Here is a 25,198-nt window from a genome sequence, read left to right as displayed (position 1 = left end):
AGGAGGAGTCCATCATCCGTGCTTGCAGAGAAAAGAATTCTTAGAGGGAGCCGGGCAGAGGCTCATTGCACAGAGGACCCAATGACCCCCTTGGCTTCTACCTGTCCCAGGGCACACGGGGGCCTGAGAGCACCGCAATGCGTGTGAGAGCTGAGATGCCACGAGAGTGAGGTTTACCTTGACACCGTCCGGCCCGAGTGGCCCGCTGTCCCCTTCCAGCCCCGATTCTCCCTGCAAGACAGAAGCAAACACCCTAAGGCTGAGCCTAAACATGCTTTTTTCCCCATGCTTTCTGCTGCTGACTCATAGCAGCAAGTCAGGCTGCAGTGACAGGAGCCCAGCCCTGGATTTTGACACATTTCCCATCTCATACGCTAATGCTCAACAAGCTCTTCCTGAAGCAAGAGCAGGAGTTTGGCCTCTGCTTTATTCTGAGCCACAGTTTCTTCTCCATGGACTGTGGGAACACCTCCTTCCCTACGCTGAAAAAGGGGCTCAGTCTGTATTCGTTTAACCTAGGCCTTCCCCATCCTGCTCCAACAACTGATCTTAGTCCTGAGAAGGGACAAGAGCCACTGCCGGCTTCAATCCATCAATTCATCGCGTCCCTGGCTCCCTCCCACCCCTGCACAGTGTAGCCACTGTTTCCCTGCTTAATGCCGCCTTCTGCTCCAGCATCTCCCTGCCCCGTGCAGAACAGGATGGGTCTGTTCCCACTTCGCCCTTTCATAAGCGAGGTTGTCACAGCACTTTGCAAAGTGCCACTGGAGCGTTGAAGAAGCTCCGTAGGCTGGTGAGATCACACGCTCTGCGAGGAAGGTGCTTCCACCACTGCTCCCAAATAACAAGTGATTGGACAAGAGGAAATGGCCTCAAATTGCAACAGGGGAGGTTTAGATTGGATATTGGGAACAATTTCTTCCTGGAAAGGGCTGCTGGGCATTGGAACAGGCTGCCCAGGGCAGTGGTGGAGTCACCATCCCTGGGGGGTGTTTAAAAGACGTGGAGATGAGGTTCTTAGGGACACGGTTTAGTGCCAGTGTTGGGTTAATGGTTGGACTTGATGACCTTGAGAGTTTCCTCTAACCAAAACTATTCTATGACTCTAAGAAACAAAGGCCATAAGGGTTACAGGATGCTCAGAGCAGAGTCTGTCTGCCCAGGCTGTGGGTGAACAGGGACCAGAGCCCCTGGGGAGCAGATAAGGCATAGAAGCCCTGTCCAAAAGTGACCATACTCACTCTTTGGCCAACGAGGCCTTGCTCTCCAGGGACTCCCAGCTGGCCAGGATCACCCTAAAAAGAAGGAATCACAGACATGGAGACAGGCTGTTTACAGACAGTGGGTGAGCATGAAGCACTTCCAATCACACCCCTCTTATTTTGACATTTTTCTTTCGTTCTCCCACACAAACATCTTCAGTTTGCAAGGGGGTCCAAAGGAGAGGTTGGCACCACCAGCACCTCTGCTCGCAGAGGGCCGGCACACACCTTGCAAGCTCTGTTGAAATCATGCTCAACAGGACAAGGGTCAAGGGGTGTTTCGTGCTGCCTGCAGCTGCAGAGCCAGAAGATACGTCCTTGGCACAGCCCTGTGGTGGAAAATCAGCAATACTGGGACAAGAGGTAACACTTTTAAACTAAAGGAGCGGAGATTCAGGTTAGACATGGGGAAGAAATTTTTTTACAGTGAGGGTGGTGAGAGCCTGGCCCAGGTTGGCCAGAGAGGTGGTGGATGAACCATCCCTGGAGACATCCCAGGCCAGGCTGGACGGGGCTCTGAGCAACCTGAGCTGGTGAAGATGTCCCTGCTCATGGTAAGCTTTGAAGGTCCCTTCAACCCAAACTATTCTATGATTCTATGATCCTACATCTTGTCCTTCAGCAACCTGGTTGTCAAGTGGTGACTGCCCAGAGCAACCCCAGTCTGTCCCAGCACCCCCCAGCTTTGGAGAAGGAGCAGCACAGGACTCTGACTGTCTGACTCCCCAGCAAGGACGTGTTGCACTGACAGCAGGTAAAGGGGTGTTTGTGTAAATCATCGTGTTTTGTTCCCAAGGAGGGCAGCCAGGAGCACGGGAGCTGGAACACTCGTGCCGTATCAGGACGCCAAAGACACGGTAGCTCCAGCGAAGTGTCAGAAGATTTGCCAAGGAAAACATGGCAAAGGACGGGGCTGGGGGTGGAGAGTGAAGAACAGCAAAGAGGAAATTGCATTTAATCCCCACACAGAGTCTGTTCAAAAGCTCTGCACACAGGAGTGAACCTTCAAACCAAGCGGAAAGGGGGTTAGGATAAAATAAAAACCCCTCTGAGCTGCTCGGCACAGGGACCTTATTCAAACAAAGAGGTGGTTTTTATAGGCCTGTCCACGTGGACAAGAAGGTGCATTCATGGCTTTGGAGCAGGGCACCCTCCCCCCATAACCATCCAAAGAGTTCATTCCCACAGAGCTGAGGCTTGGAAACTGTGGCAGGACGTTGTCTGAGGGTATTTTTAAGTCTGGGACCTTCCTAAAGACTCTTGTTTCAAATTAGAAGCTGCCTGGATCTTTGGGTCTCAAGGACTCCCCTCTCCACTCAGATTTGGTATCCACAGAAGAGTTGAGCTTCATTTTTGAGGCCCTTCATGGCTCGAGGCACAAGATCCCCGGCACGATGCTTCTGCCCAGCACCGACAGCCTCTCCTTTGGGACAGGGCTCAGGGATTTGTAACCAGGGGTTTAAAGTTAACCCAATTTTCCTTTTTAAATGTTATCTTTGTTGAATATGCTGTCTGCTTTTGCTGCTGAAGGGTGAACCTGCAATGTTATCCCATCCTGGAGGAACAGAAGTTGCTATTATCTCCCTGGTCTGACAGAGAAATGGCACTAAGCGTTTGTCTTACCTTCATGCCAGGTTCACCTGCAAGGCCAGGTTGTCCCATTGAGCCAGGCGGTCCCTGGAAAAAAAAATAAAAGATAATGAAAAACTCCCATTGTAACCAAGTAGAAAGCAAGATCAAAGACATAATTCCTTTAGCAGAGCCCTCCCGAGACAGTGGAGCCCTGGTTGCCATGTAATTACCTCCCTGGATCTGGCTCAGGGTACACAGCATCAAAGAGGCCCCGTAACCCTCGTGCCCCATTCCTGGGGGGGTTCTGCCCCTCTCTCACGCCCCCTCTCTCCCCAGCCGCCTCTGACAAGAACCTTTCTCTTTCTCCTTCCAACCCCATTGCTTTCTCAGGTTAGTAACCATGCCAGGGAACAGCACTGGGACTGGCTGGGAAAGAAGGGAAAAGGACCAGAATCACAGGGTGTTTCAAAAACCCAGCTTGAAATCACTGTATCTCTGCAGTTGTGTCCACCCTGTAGACTTGAAAGCCCATCATGAGGGTGCAGCAGGTTGGGTGATACAGTGGATAACAAGTGGATTTGAGTAGTTTATTTACTTGTGATATTTGCATTCCGTACAACAATCTCCCCTCTCTTTGCAGTTAGGAATAAAGGAAAAAAGAGCATATAGTCTAGGGAGAACTCTGCTGCCCAGGGAATAAAGCCAGTTCCTGGCTTGCTGCAATGAATTCAAGCAGCGGAGGGAGCAGGGCACAAGTTTGATTTACAAACAAATGGTCAAGTCACGCAATGAGAAAATTCAAGCTCCAATGAAAGCAAAAATCCTGCTTCAGTTTCTCCAGAGGTGCCAGTGCAGAAAAAAGGCTCCTGGAAGCGTCACAGGTTTGAATAAAGCTCTGTACTTTTCTTGGTTGGCAACATCCAGAGTGGCTCGGTAGCAGCTTTCCAGCTCCCCGGTGCGGTTTACCACGCTGAGAGCTCCATCCAGTCGGGCAGCCATGAGAATGGAAACTTTCATGACTCACACACTGTGCAGTAGACTGCGTTAAAAGGCACCTTCGCTGCTGTTTTCACAACTAAGTGCATCATCTCCTCTATATTACAGCTCAGGACCTATGGAAAGGAGCTACCCAAGGGGAACTGGCACATCTGGTATAACCAGCCAAGGCTGTAATATTCATGGGGAGGGAAATCAAGCCAGGACTGCAGCCGAGTTGTGGGGAAACCATGGAGGCATCTACTGTGCTCCATCAGGGCACTGTCTGGCAGTCACTGCTGTGTTGGTTATGGTGTGTTTGTGCCATCGCTTCACGGCAACAGCAACCCCAAAGCACAGTCAGCAGCAAAGCGTTTCTCTGAGCTTCCTCCACTGCAGCTTGTGATGGGATTGCCACAGCAACTCAGGATGGCGGACAAAACTGTGTTTTGTCAGCAACAGCACAAGTGAGGGTGAAAGAAAAGACCACTTTTCAGTTTGAGAAATGTTTCTCATGTTATGAAGATGGATTTGCACATCTACCAACTGGGTGTCTATGGCCTGTGATGAAAGTGATGCTCCAATTTCTGATCTTTTCTGTTTGCCTTAGAAGCTGATTTTCAGACTTGAGGGGAATCCTTCCTGCTCGTGTCCCCAGGTGGGGGAGGATGCACCTCTGCATGTTTACTCCTCTCTCGGTCCTGCCACTCTCGATGCAAGGGGAAAACAAATAGGAGCAAAGATCAGACCTACCTTATGTCCAATTTCTCCCAAAGGCCCAGGTGGCCCCTGTGGTCCTTGTGGACCCTGAAAAACATAGACACAAGGCTCTTTCCATGAAATTGTTTCCATTTCTGAAGGGCCATGACTTTCATGGACTGTAAGATAAAACACCAGCTCCCTCCCACATCACAGTGGAGCTACACAGTGTACAAGAGATGGCCAGTGAGATGGAGAGGCCAGCAATGAGTGTGCTGAGGCACCTTACCAGGCAAACCGCACAGAAGGTCCTTTGTCTTTCTGCCTCCTGCCTAAAACTACTGCAGCTGGCAACCTGAAAACGCCTGGTTTACCCTCTCCCTTCACAGTCCAGGTCAGTCCCCACAGACACAGAGAGCAGATGACCCCTGGTCCTGTTGGCCTCCTTGAGGTCTGTGTCTCCACCTGTCATCTCCCAGTGCCTCCCCCAAAGCTATGGGCCCAGTTCTGCTACCATCAGCCTCCCTTCTGATCCCTCTTCTGCTCTACCTACAAGCCCTGCTGTTACATCTGACCCTGTCCCAGACCCAAGCTTGCTCTTCTTTTCTTCCTTTCTTTCCAAAATCCATCCCAGGCTGTATCCTACACTCTCCCTGGTTGGTCCATGGCCCCCTTTTGCTTTCCAGATGTCTGACCTGGTCTTTCCTCATGTCTCCCAGGACTCTGGCCAAGTCTTTCACATCTCTGACCATGCTGGAGATGGCAAGGACAGAGAAGCTGGGAATGGGAATAAGTAGTGGGGAAGAGACAGACACAGAAAGAAATGAAGTGTCTGTGTGTGTGCAATCGAAGACAGATGAAGAAAGACCAACAAGACACTTGCCGGGTCGCCTGGAGCCCCTTTTGCTCCTGGAGGTCCAGAAGGTCCTTGGATGCCCTAGAAAAATTAAAACCAACAAGGTCAGCTCCAGCCCACAGCATCCTTCATGCCTCTCAGCAATAACATGCATCTTAGAAATGCTCCAGTGAAAGGAGTGGTGACATGGCCCTGTAAGTGTGAGACACAGTCCAAATTCTTCCTCCTGAACCAGGACTCAAAACTTATGGACTTGAGTGAAACTGAGGTTATGAAAGGAAGGCACAAGGGATGGACACTTACCGGGAAGCCACGTGCTCCTGTCTCCCCAGTCTCACCCATCTTCCCCTGTGGACACACAGTTACAGCAATGAGCAGCTGGGAATGTGCTGAGACACCCATGGTGCTTTGGCCAGGAGAAGATGCAGTTCCCTGGGCTCTGTGTAGGTGTGGGGACCCCTGTGGGGACTGTTACCACACCAGGTTTGGCAGACACTGGCTCTCACAGAGGACATACCTGCAGCCCATCTGGCCCCAGCTTGCCTGGCTCCCCTGGCCGGCCCTGCAAAGCAAAAAAGACAACGGCTCGTTGGAATGAACACAAATTGTTGGCAATGCTCTCATATCTGAGCCCGTAAGCTCTTGCATTTTTGCGCACCAAATATCCCCTCCAGTTCTCTGCAGGTTTTGAGAGGCCAAAAGCCCAGCATCCCACCCTGAGGAACACCCCACCAGCAAGTGTGGGCAATGGGCTGCATGACCTGAGGATTTTGAGCAAACACTGCACTGGAGGAAGCCGGGATTCCCTGGGATGCCCTGCCAGGGCATGAAATAAGGGAGATTCCCCATCCCAGTTGCATTCACAGGGCCATGTGCACGAAAGACTAATTCCTGCTGGTTGATGCTCATGGATGGATTGAGTATCCCCCATTCCTGGAGGAGGATGTCACCTTGATCCTGCCCAGGGCAGTTAAGAGCAGCCTTGGCCAACCTGGCCACCCACTGGCATTCACCTTGACACCTCGTGACCCCGGCTCGCCTACTGGTCCATCAGGCCCTCTGGCACCCTGGAAAAAGGCAAAAGAGAGGCAGAAATAAGAACACAGAGTGTATATCTCACTGGAAAATACAGCAGTCACCCCAGCTTTGGCCACCAGGAAAGTCCATGAGATCAGCCTTGGCTAAGTCAACCTATACCTGGTTGGACTGAGCACAGCAGCTTGGAGCCCAGGACTCAACATATCCTTTCTGTGTTTTGTTGCTTCATTTCTCACCATTACTAATATGCAGCATCAAAATACCTTTTATATCTCTTAAATCAACTACCAACCACAAATCAAAGCCAGAGGAGAAAGGCAGGCCAGGAACAGCCATATTTTCAGACAAGGGTTACATGACAACAGTTTTGCAACACACAGACTTGCACTTCTACCTTTACGGATAGCAAACCTCTTCCTTCCTAGAAACCCTGCTTTTCCAGCTGCCCCTGCCCTTAACCCTTGGCACACCACATTGTCTTATGGTCATGGTCAGAGCAATAAAGCTACAAAATATAGAGAGAGGCACACAGGCCCCACCATACAGTACCTTCCCAGCTGTTCTAGTCCCCAACCTGCTCCCAAATGAGGGTATATTTGCTGGCAGCTGAACTCCAAGCCTTCAGCTGCAGTTACCTGCTATTTAAAGAACTGGCTGCTGTTAAGGATCAGGCAGGTGCTCATGCATATGCATGTGGAGAGGAACACAGTGGCTGTGCTGGCTTTGGCACGTCTGGTTCTACACCCGGCATCTGCTCCCGGGTGTACGTGTGTGTACAGGACCTTGGGACATGTGTGGGACACACACACTGTTGCAAATGCTCATGGCACATAGAAGAGTCCAGACAGTGAGCAATCCTGGACATGATCAGTTAAAACGGAGCAACTCATGGTACAGCTCCGGCATCCTCAAAGAAAGGGGTGTCCTTGTTCTTCCTGAGGGTTCTAGGAGAGGAGACCCCTGGGAAAGGGGGGCAGCTGTGGTTCTAGATTTCAAGCTGATTTCCAAAGAGCTGAAGGCACAGCCCTCTGCACCATTTGAACCCCAGAAACCAGCGTGTCACACTGACAAGACAATAAACAGAGCCATAGTCAGGGAAAATACAACGGTAAAAAAAGGGTATATCAAGAGACTCCATTAATGCACGTCATGTTCTTAATCAGGCCATGAGCTCAGTTGGGACTCTTAGGCGCTACTGCAATATAAATAATAAATAAAAACACAGAGCGGTGCTAGAACGTAGTGGTAAGAGGAATCCTGAGAGCGGGCCAGGGCGGAAATAGAGAAAACAGGAGCCAATGTGCTTAATCGGGATGCAAACCGCGTGCCAAAAGTAATAACAGGGCTAGGGAGCCAGTGCGTTAGAAAAGCAACTCCAGTGTGACAGGCAAAGAGGGAGAGACTCACAAAGAAAGGCAGTGTAACAGCAGAAGATGTATAGGAAATGCAGCCAAATTATTACAGCAGACAAACATTGTCAATAGAAAATAATGCAAAAACTTCAACTGTGCTTAGCAAAACCCTGAGCCGCTCAGCGTACCAGAAATTAAATAACAAAAAGCTTGTATTGCACACGAGTAAGACAGAGCTCTAAAGAATGCTCAGCTTGGTCTCCAGGACAGATGGACAGCAAAGGACTGTGCCCCAGATGGGAACACCACAACCCTACAGGGTGTCACGCAGGTCAGTGCTTTGCTGCACTAATGCAATAGCAGCCCCTGCCAGCCCTGGACCTCAAGTGGCCACGAGATCAGAGAGCAGTAAAGACCAAAAGTTGTATTAACCATGTCCCTATAAACCTCAGAGCACAATGACATAAACCAGAAGGTCATTTAAAAGCAGGGCTACTGACAGCTCAACCCAGATGGCACTGTGAGTTGGATCAGTGGGAGAATGGGACTTGGAGACATCTGGGAAGCTGCCTGGGGTGACAGGGACACCCAGCAAAATACACAGACCTGCCCTGGGCTGGATACTGGGCTGTCCAAAGAGAAGGCAGGTGTCAGCATGTGCATGGCACTGGCACCCCAGGAAAGCACCCTGCCACCCAACTTGTCATCCTGCCTGGAAAACCAATTTCTCCCCTCCTCTTTGAGCAGCTGTTCAGGTATTTTGGGTGATTACATCTTAGATGGTGGGATGATCTGCTTCTGAGGAAGGGGAAGGATGTACAGACAGGCAGGATTCTGTAGCTCAGCCCTGGATCACAGAAGGAGAGAGCAGGGATCAGAGGTGAGTGGCACGTGGAAATGCCCAGGTTAGAGGTTTACATTCCAGGACAGATGCTGCTGGGGAATGAAACTGGGATGCATCTGTCCCCTCCAGATCCATCTTCTGCAGCCTGTCTTGCCCTGTCCAGCTCCTTCACCGGTGCCGGGCTGCTCTGGGCTGGGTGCAGGCTGGTGGGCGCCCTCAGCCCTCACTTGGCACTGCAGACAGGCAGTGATGGTTCTCAATGGTCTAACTCGGTTGCAGAAGTGTTTACAGTATCCAGGTTTCTTCCAGCAGAGCCCTGTCACCAACATTGCAGGATCTGCCAGGGCAATCTCACTTCACAGCAGTCACCTACCTAATCCCATCACAACACATCTCGTCAGCATCTGACCTAAAGAAGGAGAAAGTGACCCTGTATTCACAAATGCATGTAGCAAGCTTCATCTTCTCCAGCGTCCTGGGCCAAAACCCAGGATAAAGGCTTCCCCTAATCTGATCTGACAGGAAAGGCTACATCTAGTCAATTAGTTAAATCTTTAAAACTCTCTTTTACTGACAACGTTGGTTACGGACGAGCGAGTGAGGTCCTGGCAGCTCTCCAGGGAGCATCCCATGCCAAACGCCGCATGGCACAGCACGGTGCCTTCCCCTGTAGACCCGGTGCCTTGGCCTTGCAGGCAGGGCTGAGTATTCCTTGGATCCTCAGAGCTCCAAAATTAACTGATCAGCCAGGCATCCCCCTATACTGGGCACTGGGGAGACCACACCTTGAATCCTGGGGTCAGTTTTGGGCCCCTCATGACAAGAAGGACCTTGAGCTGCTGGAGCAAGGTGAGAGAAGGGAACGGAGCTGGTGAGGGGCTGGAGCACAAGTGTGATGGGAGCGGCTGAGGGACCTGGGGGTTCAGCTGGAGAACAGGAGCTGAGGGGAGACCTTCTGATCTCTGAACTGCCTGAAAGGAGCTTGGAGCCAGGAGGCGGCTGGTCCCTTTTCCCAAGGAACAAGTGATAGGACAAGAGGAAATGGCCTCAAGTTGCGTCAGGGGAGGTTCAGATTGGATATTAGGAAAAAATTCTCCCTGGAAAGGGCTGTTGGGCATTGGAACAGGCTGCCCAGGGGAATGGTGGAGTCACCATCCCTGGAGGGGTTTAAAAGATGCGTAGATGAGATTCTCAGGGATAGGGGTTAGTGCCAGGGGTGGGTTAACGGTTGGACTCGATGATCTTGAGGGTCTTTTCCAACCAAAATAATTCTATGGTTCTATGCCTACCCTGAGCATGGCAGGGCAGAGGGGCCAGGACAAACATGTAGAGAGGTGTCTCGGGGAACAGCGTCCCTGAGGCATGTGCAGCATGGACCCATCCTAAGAATGGGGTAAGATGCAGTTAAAGGCATGGCTTTATCTCTGGTGTCAGCATCTCTTAGAGCCCATGAAACAGAGAAGAAAGCTTTTCTTTAGTCTGTGTCAGGCAATAGAGGTACAACCTGCTGCTAGAGTACACAACACTCCCGCAGAACAGAGATAAATAGTCAACAAGGTGTTTCCACAAAGCAGAGCTGCATTTCCCCCCATTTAAACAGACACTCGGCACTCAAAGAGAGACAGGAACAAGCCTCTGAATAGTAAAACTAACTGTCAGCAGGTCCTTTGCAAAAATCCAAGACTCCTTCCTTACCCCTTTATCCAAATATTGATATTTTGCTATCAGCCTGGCCAAATGAAAAGCAAGCAGATGCCTTGACTGAAGATGATGGGAGACATCACTGGCCACAGATCTGCAGCTAATTTTCCTCAAACACTTCTGATGCTTTTTCAGCCAACTAGAAAGACCCCTGGGAGCAAAACAATACATCTCTGCTTTTTCCCCATGACCAACTTCTCAGCTGGGCCTGGAAAAAGCAACCATTTTCAGGTTTGGTTAGATAACACCGCTTCACAAATCCCTGCCATTTACCCATCCCAGCAGGCAGCGATGTGGCAAAGCATCGGTTGGGGTGGCAGAGATATCGGTCCCTGAGGGGAGCGGGTCCACACGCCTTATCTTGGCTTTGCAGGCCTCACCTGGGCAAGAGTCAATGCAGGAGCCTGGACAGATGAATGGCACGGTGGAAAAGAGAAATATACTTGGGGATTTGAAAAGCTCCTCTGAGTTGCCTGAGCCAGCACCTGGCATGCCCTCCAGTGAGGGGAGAAAATGACAGAAATATCAACAGACTCCTCAGCCAGAAGAACGGAGCGAGGTTAAGTCATTTCACAGCAGGATTTCAGGTGCAGCTTTGTGATCTGAGTCGCCAAGTCGCGGCTCCAGTTGATATTTAACCTTCTGCAGAGATTCTCAGTCAATACCTGGGCTTTTGCTATCGCTGTCCTCAACAGAGGATGCTGGGGACCACGCGTCTTCCTGCTGCGAGGAGCTGATTAACAGAAATATGCTTTAGAATTGAAGTAAGATAGGGTAAGAGACTTGCTGAATCAGCCAGCTCCAAATGTAAGCCTTGATTTGGTTGAATAATTAGGTTTAAACACATGCATAGCTGTCGCTAGCTGAATGTTAAGCATGCGTCTAAGGAAAATAAGCCTGGGCTCACATGTACAAATTTCTTGTCCTTAGGGAAGAGGAGAGGGAAACCATGTCCATGTAAGATTGTTCAGTATCAGTTTGATGGGATAAACAAAGAGTAAGGAACAACAGCCTTGTCATGACTAAAAAGAAGGTTATGATTTTTAAATAATTTTCTTCTTAAAATTTGTACTTACATCTTGACAGCACAAAAGCTATCACAACATAAATACACACCCCAAAAAGCCTCCATTGTTCTTTCCAATGGAAACCATATTTGCTATTTACGTTCCCTTCAAAAGCAAAATTACTTTAATGAAGTATCCACAAACAGAGCTCATGGAATCCACAAACATCTGGCGGAGGCTGCATTCATGTTTCCACTCTGAATTGAATTACATCCCTTTTGTAAGCTAGGACAGACAGAGGGTAATGTCTGAAATTACAATTGGGGGATCATTTCCCATCCTGAGAAAACCAAGAGCCAGAATAGCAGGACAAACTGAGCAAACAAAGAATACCATGTGCCTGGAATATCTTCTGAGAGTATGAAAAGAAGGGAAACGTGAGAGAGAGATACACAAACAGAAATCCTCCAGGCAGGAGATCTGCTGCTCCTTGCAATGCTGACTTTCCCACATCATACTCATCGAAATCTGTGGGATTTCAGAGCAAAGCCCAAATTCCTCCTCTTTGCTGGGGATCTTAGAAAGGATGTCTGTCTGTCTCGCAAATTCTGTACAGATTATATCACTGCGATATCCAGCTTTGCTCTTGGTTCTACCTTGTGTGATAATAAATATCCCCTTTGTCATTCCTGACAGTAGGAGTGGAGCTGAAAACAGCCTGGTCAGCTGTGCTCTGCTTGTGGGTTGAGGTCTTGAGGCCATCGCAGACGTAAGAAGCTGAAGAAGGTTTATGTGCGTGAATCTCGCACAACCCAAGAGCCAAATGCCGCCATTGCATGTGGCTGTTTGCCGTGGGCGGAGGCTCAGTGCAGGGGATGCTACTTCTCTGTCCCCACATTCATTAAAGGCACTGGTAGAGTCATCTGATCCCCTTGGGGGATCAAGGGCCCGCACAGCTGGCAGCCTGGATTCATCCAGAAAGTGTTTCCCCTTCAGCTCTGCGCTGCAGTTTTACCTTGAGATATTTCCTACCATCCATCCAAAGCCTCCTGTGAAAGTGCCTCCAGTTTCTCATCCATCATGATCATGGAGGTCAGTTAATTGTTTGTACGTAGCACAGAGAAGCCCCAGTCCCCAGCGGATCCTCCAAAAGCAAAGCTGGGGAACAAGATCCGTGGGCCTTCCCACCACAGGGAACAGCAGCAAGGAAGCTGTTTTCCCCCTGTTTTTTCCAGCCACAAGTTAAAAACTGAACCCTGATAAGCATCTGCTGGGCTTAGGTGTTACTGGTGACCTTCTAGCTGTGCTTTTAAAACTTAAAGTAGTTCCAGGGTACATAACTCTGGGGTTATAAAGCTTTCTAGTTGGTTATTCCATTTCCTTTTGGCAGTCCCAGCAATTCAAGGGAAGTATTAGCTCTGGTCTAGGGAAACATATGCAACTCTTGGCTGTTCCGAATTCCCCAAGCAGGAGTTGCAGTAGAAGCAGAGACTGGGGATGGGTGAAATGTGTAGTTTACTCCAGCCTATGTCTTTGAAAATGAAACATGGAAACAGATATCACAAGATCCTTGGAGGGAGAAACGCAAAATATGTTGTTGTTGGGGCCTTCAGTAGAACCCATGTGTGCTCACTATTAATACTTTGTAAAGCAGCTGGACAAGGGAAAACAACGCAAAGCAGGGATGTTCCTGTAACAAATGTCCCGTTGAAGAAGAAGAAAGATTGAGGAGCTCAGTGGGACATGGGCTGGATGTCACAGGCAGGAAAACAAGCAGCTTTGGCAGGTCTAGAGGTCACTCTGCTGTCGGCTGTCACCCAAACCACACATGAGCTGCCACAGAGTCCCTGTGAAACATTCATGCAGTATAACACGTACTTGTAGCACTGTCAGGGGTGCTATTACAGCATCACCCAGGACTGAGCTGGGGTCTGCTCTTTCCAGGCAGAGTGAGGATTGCACACACTTCACGGTGTGGTACTGTTTAGATACGAATAGAGAAAATCAAGGCCATGCGTTATGGCCTGGAAAAAGCCATAGAAAGACACAGGACATGCTTATAATTTGATATACTGACAACACAAACCACACCTTTCTCACAGCCCTGTGGAACACTGCCAGAAGATATCAGTCCTCTGAGACCGAAAGGCGAGACATGGGAAGAGCGGGTGGTTCAGCTCCTTGTCAGCTCCACTTCTGCCTGACATGTTTCTTCATTCTGTCTCATGGCACAACATTTCCTGCTGTCTCTGCCCCTGGCTAAATCACAACACTCCACATCTCAGCTGCTCTCTGTCCCTTGGCAGCAAAGGCACCTGCATCCTTTTCTCAGATATACCATCCTCACCAGAAACGTCCATAAACCATGTTCTGACATTGCAGGTGGTTGGAAAACACAAGCTGGAACACTTCTACAGTAAACTCAACACTGGGACAGCCCTCTGCCCATACACATCACTTGCATTCGCATCCCTGGTAAGACTGGGTTCACTGACCGGAGTCTTTGCACACAACAGACACACGGCTGGGGAGATGTTACCCCAACTGCTGCTCATCTTCACACCCCAAACTAACCCACCAGATCGCTTTTCCAACAGCTGAAAGAGGAGAGGGAGAAAAGGTCGTGGAGAGTGCTTACCCTGCGGCCCTTCATCCCTCTCATCCCTGGTGCACCACGGGCTCCTGCCGGACCCTGGAAGGGGAAAAGGAAACAAAATTAAAATGGAGGATGAGGAAGGCAGCAGCTGTTGGTAAGACCCCACATCTGTACGTGATCTGCAGGACCCTCAGACACAGCCCCTTGACCAGCAGGTTGGTTCACTAAACTCTTGCCAAAGAGTTTACTTGACTATAAATGGTCTTTTTTTAAAAAAAAACCCTCCCTGATTGCCTCTGGATTATGAACATTTAGGCCAAGGATCCTGGCTGAAGTTTATATGCTTAAATATCTGCAGCCTGTTGTCTGTGTAAGTGGTGTGATGTGAAGAGAAGCTGAACATCTACAATTCCCTCCGAAGCTATTAAAAGCAGCTGTTGCACAGTATCTCTACAAAAATAATAATAACCAGGATCTGTTTTTCAGTTGTTCAGATATAAAATCAGACACCTCGTCTTAGGTATCCAAGTCTGACCTTTTCAGCCAAATACTGATTTTATCTTCAAGTATCTCATCTTAGGTATCCAAGTCTGACCTTTTCAGCCAAATACTGATTTTATCTTCAAGTATCTGTTGCCCTGTTAGTGCAGTATAAATATTCATACTGGCAGAAAGATGCTGATTTCATTTGGGCTGTTGGTGTTGCAGATGATCCTGTTGTTCTTACACTTACAGAAAGGTTTCAGGTTTTCTTTTGACCCAGATTTGTACACCCTTGATTCATTAATGTGCACACACGAAATGCAGAAGAAGAGAAGCAACTTTTCTTCTCTAACAACATCTATCAATGTCAAAAATTAAAGGATGTGTTCAATTAACAGGATTTATTTCTGTATTATAACTTTAAAACCCCATATTTGAAGTTAGTCAGAAAACCTCAAAATGACACATTCCATTGCCGCTCTCTCAAACATTCCACATCAAGTTTTGCTATTTATATATTAATAGCTTTTACCAACTGTCAACGCCACAAACTCCACCAAGAATCAGAACAAAATTGCACTGTGATCTTCCTACTGCTTGTACCACTGCCACTAAGAAAGACTTTGCTTCTGGAACAGAGGTATCTTTCTGCATGGCATGTAAATCCAGAATACAAGTGCTTAGCTGTTCTCCTTCAAGATGGAAAAGTTAGTTGACTGTAACTATATTTGTAAGCACAGTAAATCTCAGTTTTGCTAGTGAGGTCAGTAGCGACTGGCACAGACAAGCAGTGGATGTGTCAGATGCCTGTTTTATAGAGATTTTTATGATAAACACACACTGAAATGACATTCTTTGTTGGTATTTGGAATATCCTCCTGGAAGTCTCAGCCTATCCCGAAGAGCTTATGAAAATACAAGCACAGAAACGTTCGTTGTGAGGGCAAAATGTTCAGGGAGCAACTAGATACCATGCTGGCAATTTCAAGGAACTGTTTAGGAGAAGATGAGTGACCTTCAAAGTACCTATTTGTATACATCATTTTCATAAATGAACACAAAAGACATATCATGATAATGAGCAGAAAGAAGGAAAAGGAATTCACAAGCCTCAGGGAGATGAAGTTAAGGGCAAAGTTTCCTACAACTGGCTATACTGTTGTTCCCTGTTCCCAATCACCCGCTATTCAATTAATCAGCCATCAGAGCTGCTAAGGCTCACTGGACAGCTTAATCAAAAAGATTTTAAGAGTTTAGGACAAACAACAAGAGCATGCCTCAGGTCTGGCTGGAAAAGCAGATAATGAATATTTGGTGGAGAAACAGGCAGAAACAGCTGGAGTTGATGAGCGGGGATTTGATATTAGAGGATTATTTGATTTACTGGCTTTGTGGGGAAGTTTAACTTATTGAATTATGACTTTTTAAAACGCAGTCTTGTAGGAAACATTTTGCTTGGATGAACTTGTTCATTATTTGCCTGCAGGACAACAGGCAACTGAGGGAAACGGAAGGACTTGGGGACAGTCACGGCTCCCAGAGCTCTGCAGAGACATTTTGTCATCTCCAGTCAGAGCTGGTGCCTCAACTCATACTGTTGTCATCGTGCCCCAGTGAAGTAAGACATAACTCAGCCTTAACTAAAGTTATAATACTAGTTAGTGGTGCACTAGATAGTGCTTCAGGAGTGGGCGCTGCCATCCTCCCCAGAGCCCACAGCACAGGGTAAGCAGGGGGACTGCCTGGTGCTCCAGCCATCCAAGTCATGCAGCAGATAACATCCTGCTAAAGTTGCCAAAAAAGGGACATCTAGAGACATCCAGCTGCTCATAGACCTGTGTTAACAGCAATTGTGGCCCTGAGGGACTGCAGAGCAGCTCACTGCAGGGGCTGCATCATGTTCCTTGCATTGTGAGGGCCTGGCCAGGGTCACGTTGCTGCTTTTCATCGAAAGGTTTGGGCTGGAAGGGACCATCAAAGTTCATCTGTTCCAACCCCCTGCCATGAGCAGGGACATCTTCACCAGCTCAGGTTGCTCAGAGCCCCATCCAGCCTGGCCTGGGATGTCTCCAGGGATGGTTCATCCATCACCTCTCTGGGCAACCTGGGACAGGCTCTCACCACCCTCATTATAAAAAATGTCTTCCTCATGTCTAGCCTGAATGTCTCCTCCTTTAATTTAAAACCGTCACCCCTTGTCCTATCATGGGGACATCGTATCTATTCAGGTAGGGACAGGTCACCCTGAGGTGCCACTTGATCTCAGAGCTCCTCTTTCCCTCACCTCCACTGACTTGCTGTGAAATCCCTCCCCAGGCAGCAGCTGGGGGCTCAGAGCATCCCCAAGCTCCCTGCGATGGGCAGAGCTGCCGCCGATCTGGAGGCCAAACCTTTGGCACTGCCTGGCCATTTCACTACTGTGATCTTCCTCCCAATTAACAACGCTGTGGGAATTCACACACTGAGCAAAATCCATTCTCTGTACCCTCTCAGAGCTGCCTTTCTGTTGGTTCCAGCACACGACACGCAGCGGGATTCGTGCTACAGGGAGAGCTGGAGCTCTGTCTAAACAACAGCAGTGGGAAACTGGAGCCACGCTAAAATCTACCTCCACACCAATTGCACGCTCCAGCCACAGCTGCACATGTACCAGATGAGCACGTCCAGATGGGGGGCACATCTGGGGCAGCTGCTCTGCTCACTCCAGCAAGGGGCTCTGGAAATGCACCATGTAGTCACTAAGGGATGTAGTCAGCAGAAGATGCAGTCGCTGTATTGCGTGATGTGATCACCATACTGCCAATAATGCCTAGCAGAGATAGAGGGCCTTGCGATAACACCTTGAGCTTGGTCCTGCTAAAAGATCGAGGCTGGATTGTGAGTTTTGGATCCCCCATTGGGGAAATGGGCTACAAAAGTTTGAATTAAGCACCTTGTTTTTTTTTTTTTTTAGCATCTCTCTCCATGCTGCTCTCACCCATACCCATCCCTTTCCCCATTCCTCTTGTTTTTATCAAACTCAAATTAACTGGGACACAGTTGCTTGACTCAGCCCATGAATGCCCAGAATACAAGATGATGATTTTTGGTGTGCAGGATCAATTACAAGGTGACGATAGCCTTTACTTACTGTTGGTCCGGGGATCCCAGGAAAACCCACTCCTCCTGGTGTTCCGGGGTGCCCCTAAAAGAAAAGGAAGAACAACACAACTGGTGTGAATTCTCAGGATCTGCTGTTCCCTTCTTCCTCCGTGTGGGAAGACAGGAAAAATAGGCATCATTTGTTGCTTGTAAGGTCAGGCAGGTATTTTTTACTTGTTATTTGTCAGGGCAAAATTGCTCAGGGGCAGATGGAGAAGGCCAGGCTGTAAAAGCCCAGCTCCAACCCTGCTGGCAATATAAGCAGCTGTATTTTCTGAGCAGCCCAGAAGAAAACGAGCGGAATTACTTTAAAAATCTTTGGGTCTTGCGTTATGGTACACAGGACATGAGTGTCAGAGCAAGACAACATCTTGCTGAGGTTCCCTCTGCTAAATGAGGATCCCCAAATGGCAGGGGGCATGACACAGCAAAACACCATGAGTGTGCTGCCCAAGCAGCCCCACATCTCCAGCTTGGTGGGATGTGAACACAGTGGTTTAGAAATCCCTGCTCCCAGATCACATCCATTCAGCAGCTGGGATGTCGGGAGCCAGACAGTCCTGCCGGTGCTGTAGCTTGTAGCTCGTGGTTATCTCTGCTTGACACAACAGGTCCTCAGCTGATGGAGCTGCAGAACACGTGTTGAAACCCTCTGAATGGGCAATTGCTGAACATGAGTGCTGGGGAGAAGTTATACCTCAATATCCAGTCACTTAAATTCTCATCCCTACAGAGCCAGGAAGAATTTGTAGCTATTCTCACACAATCAAAAGACCAGGAGAAGCTGCATCCTTTGCTGGGACACAGAGAGAGAGGCAGCAGCAAGAGCGAGAGAATGCAGACTTACTCCTTACCATCGCCCCCTTGACTCCTGGAGGGCCTGGGGGTCCCACTGGGCCACGGTCGCCCTAGGAGAGACACAGGTACATGGGGAAGAGTGAGGACTTTTGCTAACAAGCACTCTGAGCTGGCAGCAATGGGGATCTAGAGCAACAGAACAATTAAAAGATCCACAAATTGCAGTCTACGCCATCAGATTTCTACCAGAAAGGCTTGAGTGCAGAATAATCATCGCCCTCTTTCAAGTATCCATCTCATCAGAGGAGTTAAAGGACTACAGCAAGAATTATCTAATCCTCCATATCCCAGAGAAGGGACTTCACTATTGACATCAAACCACCAAGGAACAAGAAACAAACAATGCACTCCAGACCACCTTCAGCTCCAGATGGTGCTAGAACTGGATGCCAGGAGATCTTTAGCCCTTCTCACCCAGAGCATGACATCCCTCTCTGTCCTGCAGTACCACAATCCCTACATGTTCTGGTGTTTCTAGATGCACGGATTTGAAAGCTGTGGTGATGAGGCCCTGCTGGGAGCAGGGAACCAAGTTGGACAAAAACAGAGATGCTGCCTGGAATAGAGAGCTGGTGTTTTCAGGAGACGGTAGGTGTTTTGGGAGGACTCCCTGTCCTGCAGCTCATACTGAGACCACAGTGCAAGCGACAACAACCTGGAGACCTACATTTGTGAGGGGTTCAGAGCCAGATTCCTCCACAGCCCACCCTAAAGATATCAGCCCTTTCAAAACAAACTACCATTTGTCATTAAGAAAATTAATGTACTGAAAAATCACTTACTAATTCCCAAAGTTTTACTTATCCCCATGTGCAGAACATCTCAGCTCCCCTGAGTACACCTGTGGCCCTACAGCTCAGCCAAGAAGGGGAGAGGAGGTGTGAGAGTCCACGAGCATCACCACAACCCATGACACAAGGACGAGTCCAAGACGTGGCTCTAGTGACGGGATGCTGGCTGCTTCTCTTTGGAGGTGGTGGCAATTCCCACCCTGACCACCTGTACTCTCCCTCGCAGCCCCGGTAACGCACCGGGAATGAGGTGTGTTGTGTTTGTGTGCTTGGGGGGATGAGGAAGGAGGAGGTAGCAAATGCTGCCAAGTAGTTTACGCCCAAAATCTGACCTACCTTCCAACAGCTAAAGTGTAAGGGGAAATATTTTTTTCGGCTCTAAGCAGCTTATTAAAAACAAACCCCAGAGTTTGTGTTGTCACCAGTTGGCCCTTGTAAACCAACGTAAGGATTTTTTTCCCCCTGAACGTATGGATTTTATTAAGTATGTATTAACTGTATTGTTCTCTTTGATAATCTTTGGATTTACTGGCTTCAGTCTTAAGTTTTGCAGCTCTCAGGATAGAGATTGCTGACTCAGCTATGTCTAATGAAAGCATGTTTCCCACTTCATTTAGCTCACAAGAGCACAGTAAGCTATAGGATGCTATGCCAACTGGAGGCCTGGTTGCAGTTTTGATTTGATGGTAGTTACTTCTGTCATCTGTGAGTTTGTCCTGGTAGAGAAGAAGCCTGATAGAAACCACAGCTGTGCTGAGGGTCTCCTAGGGCAGGTTTTCAAAGGACAGCCCAGGTTTGCCTGGACACCAACGTAACGTCATCAAGTTACAGAATTGATCTGCAAGACAAGGACAGCCCATGGGGTCAAGGCACTGGCACAGAAGTTTTAAGGCCAGGTATGAATTTGCTGCAGTGGGAAAATGATCTTCCCATATCTCCTGCGTGGAAAACCCCTTATTGCTCATTTAATTCAGGGCTGCAGCTGCTGTTGAGGCAGCTCACTCAGGCACCAATTTTCTGTTCAACCACCTCGGACACATCACAGACTCCTTAATCCTCTGTTTTCCTTCTGTAAAACGCAGCCCACATCGCATCCTTCCTTTTTACCTCTTTTGTGCCTTGACAGTTTGGACCGAGTCTGCTTCTGCTACCGCCCCACCAGAGACCATCTAGTGCAACGGGCTTTCCAAAGGCTGCAGACAAGCAATAAAAGGCATTTGCAGCGAACACAGTGTAACTATCTCAGAGGCTTGACATCATTACCCAGAGGACAGGGCTTGAAGTAATAAAAGTGAAAGAGAGAACTGGTGTGTGGAACGCATAATTTTATGTTCTTTACTATCTTTATGACTGGACTGTGAGTAATTAAACCATCAATGAAAACCAGCAGTCCGTAATTGAGATACAGTGAATGACAGACGTAGATGATTTGTCTTTGGAAGCTACCTCTGAATAAAATTTTACACTCTGATAGAAAACAAATTAACGTCCGTCTACATTTTTATGAAAAATAAAGCCATTTTTGATTCCTGAAAGCTGCATGTATCTGTACTGTACACAAGAGGGCACCAGCCCTTAGTAGCGTGCCCAATGCAACCACAGGGGCAGTCGGACCAGATGGTCCTCGTCAAATAAAAAGGGGCGTATTTGGACCAGCCTTTGCTGGGATGGGTGGCTGCACTCTCACATACCTTCTCTTGCACCCAAGAATTTGCTGGGCCCCCCCTGTTCAGTGCAGGATCAGCTCTGGTCAGCACGCGTTTGTGAGCACATCTCTGCACAAATCTGTCTGTAACCTGAACTCCTTGGACTCCTCCCTTGACCAGGAACACAGGACTGATGGGTCCCACATTTCCAGAAAAGACAGAACTGACTGTTAAATATGAGTTTTCTGGCAGATTGTGAACGAATAAACCTTAAATTTTCAGAGGATATTTGACAGCGTCTCCTTGGAGGGTAAGCGCATGTTAACTCTTAAACGTGAAATGGATGATTTTTGCCTGGCCCAAGACAAGCTCCGAGACCCTGGATGTGCTGCATTCCCAGCTGGGTGTTGCACTGGCACAACAACTTGAATCTCCACAATATGCAAAAGTTAAAACAACCAATTTGTTGCAAGCAACCTTACCTTTTCTCCCACTATTCCAGGCTCCCCCACCGGACCAATGAAACCCATCAGACCCTGAGGAAAGAAAAACACACAATGAATTTTCAGTTTTATTTGCTGAGAAAGTAAACCATTTCTTTAGTCCACCTTACTGGTTGGAATAGCGCAGCATCCTTCGCATCCTGCTCAGTAATTCCTACTGGCTACCAGAGCGGACAGAGTTACTCCCGGCCATGGGAATGTCTCACTCCACAGCTGCTTCTGCTTTAGGCGCCAGCTGGAACGGCAGCACGAGGATCCGCAAGAGCCACAACACACAGTATCGGGGATGAATTAAGCATGTTTCGTAGCAAGGCCGAGTCCACAGTGTGGCTTTTGTTTTGCAAGCATTTCCCAAAACGTCAGTGCAGCTTCACCAAGAGCATCGACAGCGGGAGCTCCTGGGTTGCACAGTCTGGGAGTTGCCATCGTTTTAACTGCTGCACTGGGTAGACTTGCCTGGGTTAATCTCAGCTGCCTCAAACCCTTGTGCAAACTAATATTGCCCCGTATTTATGCTGTTGGGATGTCGGTAGAAAAGAAAGGTCTGAGGACAGAGGCAGAGGGGCCAGCAGGGCAGCAGATCTACCACACTACCCAGAAACTATCTATCTTGGGAAAAAAAAAAAGAACAGTCTAAGCTCAGGATTTGTCAAGATTTAACAACGTTTGGGATAACGAAGAAACAAACAGAACTGCTTTTAATTAAGAAGATGAAAACAAACGCAATCTCAAGCTAAGATTCCCAAGAATTAAAACACAGCAGCCTCCCTACTAACTTCAGATGCAAGGGACCGTCCCCTCTGCCACGGCAGGCGCTCGCCCTCTCACTGCGTGGTTCTCATGGCCTTGTCCCTAGTCCCAGCAAGGGTCATCGGGAGATAGATAGTTATATTTAGCTCCTCCAATGAGCCTGTAACTAAAGGGATTCATCTCCTGTCGAAACACTTCACAACCTGCCCATGGTTGGCACGGATCGAGTCAAGTGGAGCCATGTCCCAGCTTGTTTGATTTTTGGCAACTGACTGACTGCAGAGCAAGTCAGAGGCAGGAGGTGGATCCTCCAGTGGTGTTACCTTTCTCTCCTCTTGTTTAGAGTAATTTAAAATCCTCATAATAAATGGTGAAGTTCCTCTATGCAAATACATCTCACCTTTTCACTTCAACATCAAGGATGTTTTCGAACTGCACACTCAAGAAAACATTGAGCATGAACAAACACAGTGGGGAAAAAAGCTACCCTAGAGCAAGGCAACTTCTGGAGTGTGGTCTCAGAAAAGGGAGAGCTTTTCAACCTGAAGTCTCCTTTCTTGGGAAACAGCGAGAAAAGAAGCAAAAGATTCCTGTCCGTACTCCTGCTTCTTTGCTTTCTTGGTTCCCAGCTGGCCTGACATGTATGTGGTTCTTCAATGTGTGTTCTGCAGCGTGAGCATCGCGGTGGTTCTGTTCACGTCTGTGCACTGACAGTGGAAATGATACCAGATACAGAGGAGCATCCAGCACCCAGAGAGCAGCTGCTCATAGGTTGTACCATTCCTCCAGCCACCAGAAGCCTCTCTCCATGAGGTCACGCTCACAGTATAAAGCTCTAGCCCAAAATAACCAGCCTTATTGCTATTCCTGTGTGTGAGGCTCAGCAGACCCATTCAGAGACATAAAACACAATGTGGGTCACTCTCCAATGACTTGTAGAGAGAATAACTTCTGACAATTATTCCAAGCATGAAGAGACTTCAAGCATTAATGTTCCTGGTGTATTACAACCAAATGCCATCCTCTGAACATCACTGGAGACAGGAACTCCTCACCGAGGAATGGTGATGGGCTCAATGACGCACCTCTCACTCGGATGCTCAGCTGGATTTGCCTCTTGCATAGAGCAGCCACACTGTCTGATCAGGAGCCACAGAGCCCTTGTCACACTCTGACACGGGAGCAGCATCCAGGTAAAAAGTGTTTGGGAAAAACTCATGAGAGAAAGCAAAGAGCTCAGCAGGTATGTCGGAGCCTGGAGTTAGATGTTTGCATTATAAATTCCCCCACATATGATGTCCCAGGAGACCAGCAGGCCACTGTTCCACAGTGGAAATATTGATTAACAAGGCAACAGCTACTACCAGGAAAGCTCTACTGTGTTACCAGGTGCTCACTGTCACCAGTCCTTCTGACATCAGCACTAAATGGTCTTTGCTGTGTCCAAAGCTGATGCATTTCCAGTGCACAAACACGTCATTGGGGCTGGGCTGCGTGGACAAGACACATGAGAGCAAAGTGCTGGGCTCGGAGCAGGTTGCCCAAGGCAGGAACCAAAGGAGGAACAGGCAAATTTGCAACATTTGCATATGCAAGGTTGCCACTGGGTGGCATCGCTGAAAACCACTGAATCAATTATCTTTCCAATTAGACACAAGTGCAGATGCGTAGCTGATAACTGTATCCAGTTACTGAAGTCTTCCAGTAGCCCAAGGCCACGAAAAAGGCAAATCTTAAGGCAGAGGAGAGAATAGCAAAGCAATGAGATAAAACCAGGAAATGCTTTGCTGGGCAAAAATAAGATAATAAAGCAAGAAAAGAATAAATCTGTTCTTTCACTTCCAATTTCTCAGAAGATCTGCAGAACTCTCTCTCCCTGGGAAGATGCTCTCCCGAAGATGTTTCTGGGTTACTTAGGTCAGTCCCTGCAGAAGAAGAAAGATCCCTGCTCTTGCAGCAGACGTTGTTACCATTCAGAATAAGATTGATTAAAAAACACTTCTGAGGGGTATTGCACATGCAAACCCAGGCTTGAATGTTAATCTTCTGATACAGTGTCCACAACAGCATCAGGTTCCAATCAGGTGTTTAAAAGATGCACAGATGAGGTTCTTAGGGACATGGGTTAGGGGTGGACTTGACAGTGTTAGGTTAAAGGTTGGACTCGGTGACCTTAAAGGTCTTTTCCAACCAAGGTGATTCTATGATTCTAAAAAGTCTCTAAGGAATCTGGGTCATGAAGCAAGGTACACGGGCTGTGCTTCCCAGCCAACCTGGTGCTGCTCTACAGATGGTTTGCAGAGCATGGACTGCAACTTGCCAGGCAGCCCCCAAACCCAACGTCCTGCTGGGACCCCTTTCGCTGTCACATGTGCCATTTGTTGTCACAGCTTGTGCAGAAACCTGCTGGCACTGCCAGCACAAGCGGGGTACAGGCAAACACCCCAAACCAGGGGAAGTTCTGTCTGTGCTGGTACATCGTGTTCCTGCTCAAGGGAAGATGTCACTGCTCCCCATGTCCCCTGCAAGAGGAGCATCCCGTGGTGTCACCATGGTAGAACAGGGACCGAAGCGAGATGCAGAGCAGGGACCCTGCGATGTGCCCAGGCTTCCAGCACAGGAGCTCTGGAGCATTTGCAGCCAACCCTGTCTGTGCTGGGCTAAATGAACTAACGCTGTTGTGTCTGCAAACAGACACAAATGGAGATAGCTGTGTCTAGGCAAAATAAATCTCCGTAAATTATTGGGATTATATGAACCAACTAGAGGAGATTGGGTAACAGTATTCCTCACCGGCCAAAGTGGGACAGACGCTAAAGGGAACACAAGCAGCAAAAGATTTAGGTTTTACGCAGCAGAAAAGCCACCGGTGGCAAATATTAAATCAAAGCAGAATGGATTGTGGCCATTACACTGAAATGGCTGCGGTGTTACATATTTTTCCCAGGTTCTCAGGGTTGACAAGAAGCCCCGCATCAAACACGACTCCAGGCGGTGTGTGTAACGATGCACGTGAAGTCCCAGCAGCGGTGGCTGCCCAGATAAAGGGCCACAGTATACAGGAAAGAATGTAAAACATTTATATTAGACGGGGAGTTCAGCATGTCGCTCATGATTCAGTCTG

General features: G+C 48.4%; 1 protein-coding gene across 1 annotated transcript in view; it reads right to left on the bottom strand.

The window, feature by feature from the left end:
• Positions 1-25,198, bottom strand: part of COL27A1 (collagen type XXVII alpha 1 chain) — a 145,628-nt gene that overhangs the window by 36,228 nt on the left and 84,202 nt on the right. Inside the window, exons 25-36 of the mRNA XM_082067769.1 lie at positions 21,304-21,357; positions 18,381-18,434; positions 17,516-17,569; positions 13,945-13,998; positions 6,378-6,431; positions 5,882-5,926; positions 5,668-5,712; positions 5,392-5,445; positions 4,563-4,616; positions 2,886-2,939; positions 1,242-1,295; positions 178-231 (exon numbers count right to left, since the gene is read on the bottom strand). Of these exons, the coding sequence (XP_081923895.1) occupies positions 178-231; positions 1,242-1,295; positions 2,886-2,939; positions 4,563-4,616; positions 5,392-5,445; positions 5,668-5,712; positions 5,882-5,926; positions 6,378-6,431; positions 13,945-13,998; positions 17,516-17,569; positions 18,381-18,434; positions 21,304-21,357 (630 nt within the window). The remainder of the gene's footprint in view (positions 1-177; positions 232-1,241; positions 1,296-2,885; positions 2,940-4,562; positions 4,617-5,391; positions 5,446-5,667; positions 5,713-5,881; positions 5,927-6,377; positions 6,432-13,944; positions 13,999-17,515; positions 17,570-18,380; positions 18,435-21,303; positions 21,358-25,198) is intronic.

This window comes from Streptopelia decaocto, assembly GCF_964273445.1.
Source record: "Streptopelia decaocto genome assembly, chromosome: 17".
NCBI classification, from domain to species: Eukaryota; Metazoa; Chordata; class Aves; order Columbiformes; family Columbidae; genus Streptopelia; species Streptopelia decaocto.
The sequence above is the reverse complement of the archived record's forward strand: the minus strand, read 5'-3'. Positions and strand labels throughout refer to the sequence as shown.